General features: G+C 41.3%; 1 protein-coding gene across 1 annotated transcript; it reads right to left on the bottom strand.

The window, feature by feature from the left end:
- Positions 1-7,694: 7,694 nt before the first annotated feature.
- Positions 7,695-8,627, bottom strand: LOC116822017 (olfactory receptor OR9H1-like). Its single transcript, XM_032775573.1, has one exon. The coding sequence runs from the start codon at positions 8,625-8,627 to the stop codon at positions 7,695-7,697; it is 933 nt and encodes a 310-aa protein (XP_032631464.1).
- Between the last annotated feature and the right edge of the window lie 941 nt (positions 8,628-9,568).

Consider the following 9,568-nt stretch of genomic DNA (forward strand, 5'->3'; position numbering starts at 1 on the left):
GCACAGCTTTCTATAATACATAGAGGGAGAAGAGCTAAAGACCAGATGACATTCACAAGGGGCTTTGCTAATGATGATCTATCAAAGGTGGGCAGCAATTTTCAATGGACCCAAGGGAGTTAGGTGCTCAAATCCATCCATATGCAATGACAGTGGAATGCCTTTCTCTCTTAGTATCCTTTTAAAATCCCTGGCCAAAATACCACAGTGATGAGCAACAAAATAAAAACACGTTGGATAAACAAACAAACAGATTTGCAATGATTAGATAGATAGATAGATAGATAGATAGATAGATAGATAGATATCAGAGGGGTGGCCTTGTTACTCTGGATCTGTAAAAGCAGCAAAAAGTCCTGAGGCAACTTATAGAATAACAGACTTATTGTAGCATGAGCTTTCGTGGGTGAATACCCACTTTGTCGGATACATGTGGCCGACGAAGTGGGTATTCATCCACGAAAGCTCATGCTCCAATACGTCTGTTAGTCTATAAGGTGCCACAGGACTCTTTGATGCTTTCTTAGATGATAAATAGATAGATAGATAGATAGATAGCCAGTGGTTCTGCTGCCACCACCATCCACTTTAAGACTTTGGGGGGAAGGGATAGCTCAGTGGTTTGAGCATTGGCCTGATAAACCCAGGGTTGTGAATTCAATGCTTGAGGGAGTTATTAGTTAAATTAGAAAAGATGGGGATCAATATGAAAATTGAAAGGTGGATAAGGAACTGGTTAAAGGGGAGACTACAACGGGTCGTACTGAAGGGTGAACTGTCACACTGGAAGGAGGTTACTACTGGAGTTCCTCAAGGATCAGTTTTGGGACCAATCTTATTAAACCTTTTATTACTGACATGGACACAAAGCGGAGAATGTGCTAATATTTGCGGATGACACAGCTGGGAGGTATTGCTAACACAGAGAAGGACCGGGATATCATACAGGACATGGATGACCTTGTAACTGGAATATAGTAATAGATGAATTTATAGTGAAAAAGTGCAAGGTCATGCCTTTGGGATTAATATAGAATTTTAGTTATAAATTGGGGACATCAGTTGGAGCACCGAGGAGGAAGGACCTTGGAGTATGGTGATCACAGGATGACTATGAGCCGCCAATGTGATATGGCGTTAAAAGCTAATGCGGTTTTAGGATGCATTCAGGCGAGTATTTCCAGCCAAGATAGAGGTATTTGACATTATATAAGCACTGGTTAGACATTATTTGGAATACTATGTGCAGTTTGGTCTCCTATATTTAGAAGGATGAATTCAACTGGCAGATTCAGAGATGGGCTACTAGGATGATCCGAGGATGGAAACCGTCTTATGTGAAGGAAATCAAAGAGCTGGCTGTTTTGCCTAACCAAAAAGAGGGTGAGGGGGGATATGCTTGCTCTTTATGAATATATCAGAGGGATTATTATGTAGGGAGGGAGAGGAATTATTTAAACTTGTACCAATGTAGACACAGAACAAATGGGTATAAACTGGACACTAGGAAGTTTAGACTTGAAATTAGACAGAGTTTCTAACCATTAGAGGAGTGAAGTTCTTGACACGCCTTCCAAGGGAGTTGTGGGGGCAAAAGACATATCTGGCTTAAGACTAAGCTTGATAGTTTATGGAAGGGATAGTATGATGGGATAGCTTATTTGACAATTGATCTTTGATTTAGCAGCGTAAGTATGCCAGTTGTCGTGAATAGGACGTAGATGGGATGGATCTGAGTTACTACAGAGCATTCTTTCCTGAGTGCTGGCTGGTGAGTCTTGCCAACATGCTCAGGGTTTGCTGATCGCCATATTTGGTCGGAAGGAATTTTTCCTCCAAGGCAGATTGGTAGAGGCCCTGAAGGTTTTTCGCCTTCCTCTGCAGCGTGGGGCATGGGTCACTTGCTGGTAGATTCTCTTCAGCTTGAGGTCTTCAAACCACAATTTGAAGACTTCAATAACTCAGACATAGGGTAGGAGTTTGTTATAGAAGGGGGTGGGTAGGATTTTGTGGCCTGCTTTGTGCAGGAGGTCAGACTAGATGATCATATTGGTCCCTTCTGACCTTAAAGTCTATGAGTCTATGAGTGTCATAACTATGAAGGGAAGGGTAACAGCCCTCCTGTGTACAATACTATAAAATCTCTCATGACCAGAGACACCAAAATCCTTTTACTTGTAAAGGGTTAAGAAGCTCAGGTAACCTGGCTGACACCTGACCCAAAAGACCAATAAGGGGAAAAGATACTCTCAAATCTTGGTAGGAGGAAGGCTTGTGTTTGTGTGCTCTTTGTTTTGGGGGTTGTTCGCTCTTGGGACTAAGAGGGACCAGCCATCAATCCCTGCTCTCCAAATCTTTCTGAACAAGTTTCTCATATTTCAAACTTGTCAGTAACAGCCAGGCAAGGATATTAGTTTTATCTTTGTTTTCTCAACTTGTAAATGTTCCTTTTTCTAGAGGGTTTACCTCTGTTTGCTGTAACTTTGAACCTAAGGCTAGAGGGGGTTCCTCTGGACTCTTTAAATCTGATTACCCTGTAAAGTTATTTTCCATTCTGACTGTACAGAGATGATCTTTACCTTTTCTTTAATTAAAATTCTTCTTTTAAGAACTTGATTGATTTTTTTCATTGTTTTAAGATCCAAGGGTTTTGGATCTGTGTTCACCAGGACTAACTGGTGAGGGTATACTCTCAAGCCTACACAGGAAAAGGAGTGTAAGGACTTGGGAGGGGAGGAATTAGTCTCAAATCTGCCCAGGAAAGGGGGGGTTACAGACTTGGAAATATTTGGGGAAAGGGAGAGTTCCAAGTGGCCCTTCCCTAAGATTTGGAACACACTTGATGGTGGCAGCTTAATGATGACCTAAGCTGGTAAAAAAGCTTAGGGGGCTTTCATGCAGGTCCCCACATCTGTACGCTAGAGTTCAGAGTGGGGAGGGAACCTTGACAGGGGGTCATTTAGGGATTTGGGGCAAAAATCTGTCTAGGGATTGGTCCTGCTTGTAACAGGGGGTTGGACTAGATGACTTCATGAGGTCCCTTCCAACCCTGAGATTCTATGATAGTCTAACAAATAGTGAACAGAAGTAGGAGAGGAATAACATTTCAATTTGTATCTACTTCAAGGCAGAGATTAAATTACTGACCCATGGGGGTAACCTGAATGCAGTACAGAAAGTCAGCATGACTAACATTTTCCAAAGTGGCTCTTGGTTTTGTGACCACTCAGCTCATACACCTTGGTCCTGAGATGTCAGAGGTAATGAGCAACTGCAGCTGCTATCATCCATCCATCTCTCCCTCTCTATCTCAGATGATGAGCTCTCCAGGTTGGCTTCCCTTTGGAGAAACTAGATACACAGATTCAAAGTTTCGCTTTTTTATTTACACTATCGCCTGGAACAGAGGTGCTCAGAAAGATCACACAGGCAATCCTTGCTATTAGAAATCCGATCCCTCAAACCAACACCTGATTCCCATGCAGTATCTTTGCCCAAGAATTGCCTTTAGATAAAGAACAAATTTTCTTTCTATTTTAAGAGCTGTCTTCAAAATAATATTATATTAAATTAACAATAGAGCATTTCTTCAAAGACTGAAAAGAGCTTTCACACTAAGAAAAAATGTAAGAGCGCCACCTATTGACGCCTGCCATAACAACATTAATTTGGGGGGAATGTATTTTGTTAAGAAAATCATTTAATGTAAATGTGAAGCAGAATATATTCAGGTTATCAGATTGGATGGAACAAACATTTAAAAGGTGCCTTGAATTATATAGATTTTTTATTTTATTGTTTTTAAATTCTTTTTCTTCAGAATAATTTGTTAAAAGTATTCTCAGAATAATCAGTAATAAATTACTTCCATAGAAAAGTAATGATTAATATGTAATTATTTATTATTAATAATAATAATTATTATTATCATCATGCAAATGTCTACAAAGGCTGAAGGGACCCATTATTGCTCTTTCTAAATACATCAGAGGGATAAACACCAGGGAGGGAGAGAAGTTATTTAAGGGTCAAAATTGGCACAAGAACAATTGAATATAAACTGGCCATTAATCAGTTTAGGCTTCAAGTTAGATGAAGGAGTGAAGTTCTGGAACAGCCTTCCATGGGGAGCTGTGGAGACAAAAAACCTAACTTGTTTTATGGCTGATCTTGATAAATTTATGAAGGGGGTGGTAAAATGAGACTACCTACAATGACATATGGCAGGGGTAACCAAAATTACTGACCCTCTTGAGCCTCACATGACCATCTTCAGAAGTTCCAGAGCTGGGGCACACTCGCTGTGACTCAGGGATTCACCCCAAGGGAGGCACCTGCCAGTGTGAAGAGTGGGTCTTGGGACATGTCTGCCATGACTCAGGGTTTCAACAGGAATGGGGCTGAAGCCCTGAGTCCCAGCAGATGCACCCCAAGATCCCCTCCGTACTGGGCAGAAGCCCCTAGCTCATGACCCTACTGCAAGGCAGAGATCCCAAGCTCACCCCCCAAGTCTGGCAGGTAGAGAAGGGAGTGGGGAGGCGAATGGCTCCATGAGCAACACTTTACCTGTAAAATAGACGCATGCAGCTCACTAGTCCATGACTGGTATTAGCAAATATCCTCAACAGCCAGAGATGGCACACTACGTGGGGCGGGCTCCATTTCACACAGAAATATGGAAAGGGGCTTTTCATGGAACATTTCCGTTTTCTGCACTGAGAAACCAAATACCCCAACATGGGAACATTTGGAGTGAGACATCCTTCTGCAGCATCTCACAGGAGCTTCTCCAGCTTCTCACAGTCTAACTGAGAGTCTTAAGCCTGGGGATATGTCTCTATCTGACCTTGGGAAGATCTACTTTGTTTACTGGAGCAGGGACTTGGACCTGATTGTCCTAACTGCTAAAAGACTGGCCTAACAACCAGGCTGCAGAGTCATTCCCTTCTTTTCTGGCCCAAAGAATTAAGTATTTCATGCAAAGTGGATTGTTCTCTTCTCAGATCAGAAGATGGCTCAATTCTGCAGGCTTTTTAGAGGATAAAATCCCCTTGATCTCAGATGAGATTTAGGTGGACTATGGGTCGCTGTATCAGACTCACTGTGATCAACCATTTACCATGGAAATCCCAGATGTCAATTATTGAATATCATTCTTGGGTAAATATGGTTAATAAGTCTCAGAACATACCATTTTAAAAAATAAATATCATATTATAAATGGCTATGAATTCTGTTTTCAGAATGTGAATGAGAGCCTCTCTTCATTGCTGTGTGGCAAAACCGAAACACTTTCTTTCTTTCTTTCTTTCTCACCACTCCTGCAAAATATTTAAAGCCCTAGAGTAGAACTCCTCCTCTTATACAGGGACAGATTATAAAGGTATTTTACATTCCAATGGGAGTTGAATATCTTTAAAATCTGTCCTTATTCATTTGAGTAGTCTTACTGAGCCAGATTTATTTAGATACCTAGTGAGATTCTCAACAGAATCTTGGTACCTAACACTCATTGTAATCATTGGGTGTTAGGTGCCTATGGCATCCAACTGCCAATTTTGGGGCCTAAATCCCATCCAGTGGTATTCACAAAATCCCTTCTTGGCTGCTACTGAATCTGGTAGCTGCCTGAACTAACTTGTCACCTAAATTTTTGCAGTAAAAGCTCCCCGGGTGCCTATGTTTCTGCCTCTGGGCATGTGCACTACCGCTTTCCTCTGGACATCCAGACACTGAAGCCCCAGAGTGATTCATGAACCAGGGGAATAGGGGTCTAACCCACCTGGCCTGGCCTTCACTTTCACTATTGTGCATTCAGTCTATATCCATTAAATAGATAGATAGATAGACAGATAGATAGATAGACAGATAGATAGATAAGGCCTCAAATGGAGCATTATGTGCAGTTCTAAATGCCACATTTCAGGAAGGAGGTGGACAAATTAGAGAAAGTCCAGAGGAGAGCGACAGAAAAAAAATTAAAGGGGGGCATGATAACTCTTTTCAAGTATGTAGAAGGTTGTTACAAGGAAGAGAGAGAAAAACAATATTTTCATTAACCTCTGATGATAGGACAAGTAACAACTGGCTTAAAATGCAACAAGGGAGGTTTAGGTTGGACATTAGGAAAAAAAAACTTCCTGTCAGGGTATTTAAGCACTGGAACAAATTGGCTAAAGAGATGGTGGAATCTCCATCACTGGAGATTTTAAAGAACAGGCTAGACAAACATCTGTCAGGAATAGTCTAGCTATTAAATAGTCCTGCCTTGAGTGCAGGGAACTGAAGTGGATGACCTACTGATGTCCCTTCCAGTCCTACATTATAAGATTCTATAATAGATGCTTTACCAGATGAAGAGACTCCAGTGTGCAAAATGATTTTTCTGCTTCTGTATGTTCGACAGGAGATACACTGTGATTGTGTAACTTGAACAGAGTGGGACAGAAAGAACCAGAATTGTATAAACCAGCAAATGTCTACTGAAGTCAATGACTCAATGGAGGTATGATGATCTACACTAGTGTGATAGCTGACACCACTGACTGAGCCAGGGTTGAAATGATTTACACCAGCTTGGTATCTGGCCCCACTGACTTCAATGGAGCCATGTCTGTTTCACATCGACTGGGGTTTCAGTGAGTTGAGTTCAATGGATCTTTGGCAATTGACACTAGCTGGAGATCTGGGCTTTTGAAGTCGAACTTGGCCTCTTAAGGAGAGACATTTTGTGGATTTTCTCACTTAAGCATCATAATCTATTCTATCCAACTTGCTTTGATTCAGTTTTGCTGAAGTGCTTTCCAAAATCTCTCTTTAGGTGCCTAAATATCTTTGAAAATATGTCCCTAAGTGACTTGGGAGCCTAAGTCCCATAGTTTATTTCTCTGAGACTTTTACATTAGCTTCCATGGAACGGAGTACATGCAGTCTGACAATGTTCAGAGGAAAAGATAAACAACCATGCAAAGTAGAATCGTGAGGCTGGCTTTCATCATATAGGGTTGGCTGTCAGCTGCCCCTACCAGAGCATCTCCAGGGTTCAGAGTTATGGTATTAGCAATGACTATAGATTCCACTTACATTCAGGTTCCCATTTTACCAGCCACTGCATGGACATGCTACCAGAGAAACTTTGTGCTCCCAAAAAACTCACCATGTAACCAGACAGAGTTGGAGAAGGGAATTGTCAATATCCACATTTTACAGATGGGGACTTGAGAAACAGTGGGATTAAAGTTGAGATTGTCAAAGCTGCCTAAGCACTTTGGACACTAAAATCCTAATAAGGTCAATGAAAATTGGGCATCCAAATCCATCAGCATTTCAGTCTAAGTAGACTGCCCAGAGTCACACAAGAAGCTAGAAATATATTCCAGATTTCCAAAGTTATAGTCCAGCATCTTCACCACAAAACTATTCCTATGTTTGAGAGAGCTCCTCTTCCAAGGGCATAGGAATGAGCCTCTGATTCATCACCCTTACATTTTGTCTGTGATTTTAAAATGAGCCACAGGGAGTTAGACGCTAATTCACGTGGGCCGCTGAAAGTCCCTACCTTTCTCTATAATATTCACCAGCTGAGACCATTGTTCCATGGAAGAGTCTTGCTGTAATTCTGTTGTCTTTGGCACCTATTGTCATCCATCCTAAATACCTGTTCACTCTTCAATAGCCTTGATACTTCAGGGAGCTCAGTGGAAAAAGCCTTTCTTTGTTAGTTGTTTTCTCAGGGCCCCTTTCACCTGCTTGTTCCTCAGGCTGTAGATCAAAGGGTTCAGCATGGGGATGACAACGGTGTAGAACACAGATACCACTTTGCTTTGACCTGGGGAGTATATGGCCCCAGGCTGGGCATACATGAAGAAGATTGTTCCATAGAACAAGCTTACAGTTATCAGGTGGGTGGCACAAGTGGAAAAAGCTCTTTGTCTTCCCTCAGCGGAGGGTATCCTCGTGACAGTGGTGATGATGAAACCATAGGAGATAAGGATGACCAGGCCAGTGCTCACTATGATGAACCCGCACACAGCCAGCATCACCATTTCATTGGCAAAGGTGTCAGAGCACGAGGCTTGCATCACTGCAGGGACATCACAGAAGAAGTGATCTATTTTCCCCGGCCCACAGAAGGACAAGGTGAATGTAAAGCCTGTCTGGATGCTGCAGTTCAGGAAACCTGCAAAATAGGAGCCTGCCACTAGGCAAACACAAGTCCTCTTGGACATTGTGATTGGATAGCGCAGTGGGTTGCAGATGGCGACGAAGCGGTCGTAAGCCATCATGGCCAGGATGAACGTCTCGGTGGTCCCAAAGAAAGAGAAGAAGAATATTTGGGCAGCACAGCCATTGTAGGAGATGGTTCTGTGCCCCATTGAAAAGCACAGCAGGGCTTTGGGGGCAATGACGGAGGAGTAGCAGAGGTCCAGGAAGGACAGATTCTTCAGGAAGAAGTACATGGGGGTGTGGAGCCTGGAGTCAGCTCTGATGATGGTGATCATGCCAACATTCCCCACCAGTGTGACAGTGTATAGAACCAGGAAGAGGAAAGAGAGGAAGACTTGCAGTTCAGGATGACCTCCGAACCCCATCAGGGTGAACTCAGCCACCATGGTGTGGTTTTCCATGGCTCTTTTTGTATATGGAGGAAAGAAGAAACAACTTGTGGAGAATGTTGTTTCCACAATTAGCTCCAATCACCATATTGGTATACACTAGCTGTCAGCAGACACATGCAGTGGAATGATCCATTGCAACTCTCGGCATGGGACAGAGAAGACAATACATAATAATCATGCTTTCTTGCAACAGGTGTCACTCTTCCTTATCATGAGCAAACATCCAAATATATAGTGCATCACTGTAGAAATAGACTGGTCCTGAAAGTTGAAAGAAGGAAGAGAATTATTGAAAGAACTTCAACAAGCCAGAAAAACTGTCATAAAAATGTAGATCTAAATAAATATATTACATTAAAATAGCTAGAAAAAAGAGAGAAGGGAAAGGAAATAAAGAGATTAGAAAAGGAAAACAGAGGAAAAAGATAGATAGATAGATAGTAGGGCTGTTGATTAATCACAGTTAACTCATGCTATTAACTAAAATAAAATCATGATTTAAAAAATTAATCACGATTAATTGCAGTTTTAATCACACTGATAAACAATAGAATACCAATTGAAATTTATTAAATATTGTTGATGTTCTTCTACATTTTCAGATATATTGATTTCAATTAAAACATATAATACAATGTATACAGTGCTGACTTTATATTGTTATTTTTATTACAAATATTTCCACTGTAAATACGATAAACAAAAGAAACAGTATTTTTCAATTTACCTCATAGAATACCATAATGTAATCATTTTATCATGAAAGTGCAACTTACAAATGTAGTTTCTTTTTTGGTTGCATAACTACATTCCAAAACACAAACAATGTAAAATTTTAGAGCCTACACATACACTCAGTCCTACTTTTTGTTCAGCCAATCACTAAGACAAACAAGTTTGCTTACATTTACAGGAGATAATGCTGCTGGCTTCTTATTTACAATGTCACC

Source organism: Chelonoidis abingdonii, chromosome 14 (genome assembly GCF_003597395.2).
Source record: "Chelonoidis abingdonii isolate Lonesome George chromosome 14, CheloAbing_2.0, whole genome shotgun sequence".
NCBI lineage: Eukaryota > Metazoa > Chordata > Testudines > Testudinidae > Chelonoidis > Chelonoidis abingdonii.

Excerpts from the sequence above, each read along its gene's own strand:
- LOC116822017 (XM_032775573.1), bottom strand. The coding sequence starts at position 8,627 with ATGGAAAACCACACCATGGTGGCTGAGTTCACCCTGATGGGGTTCGGA.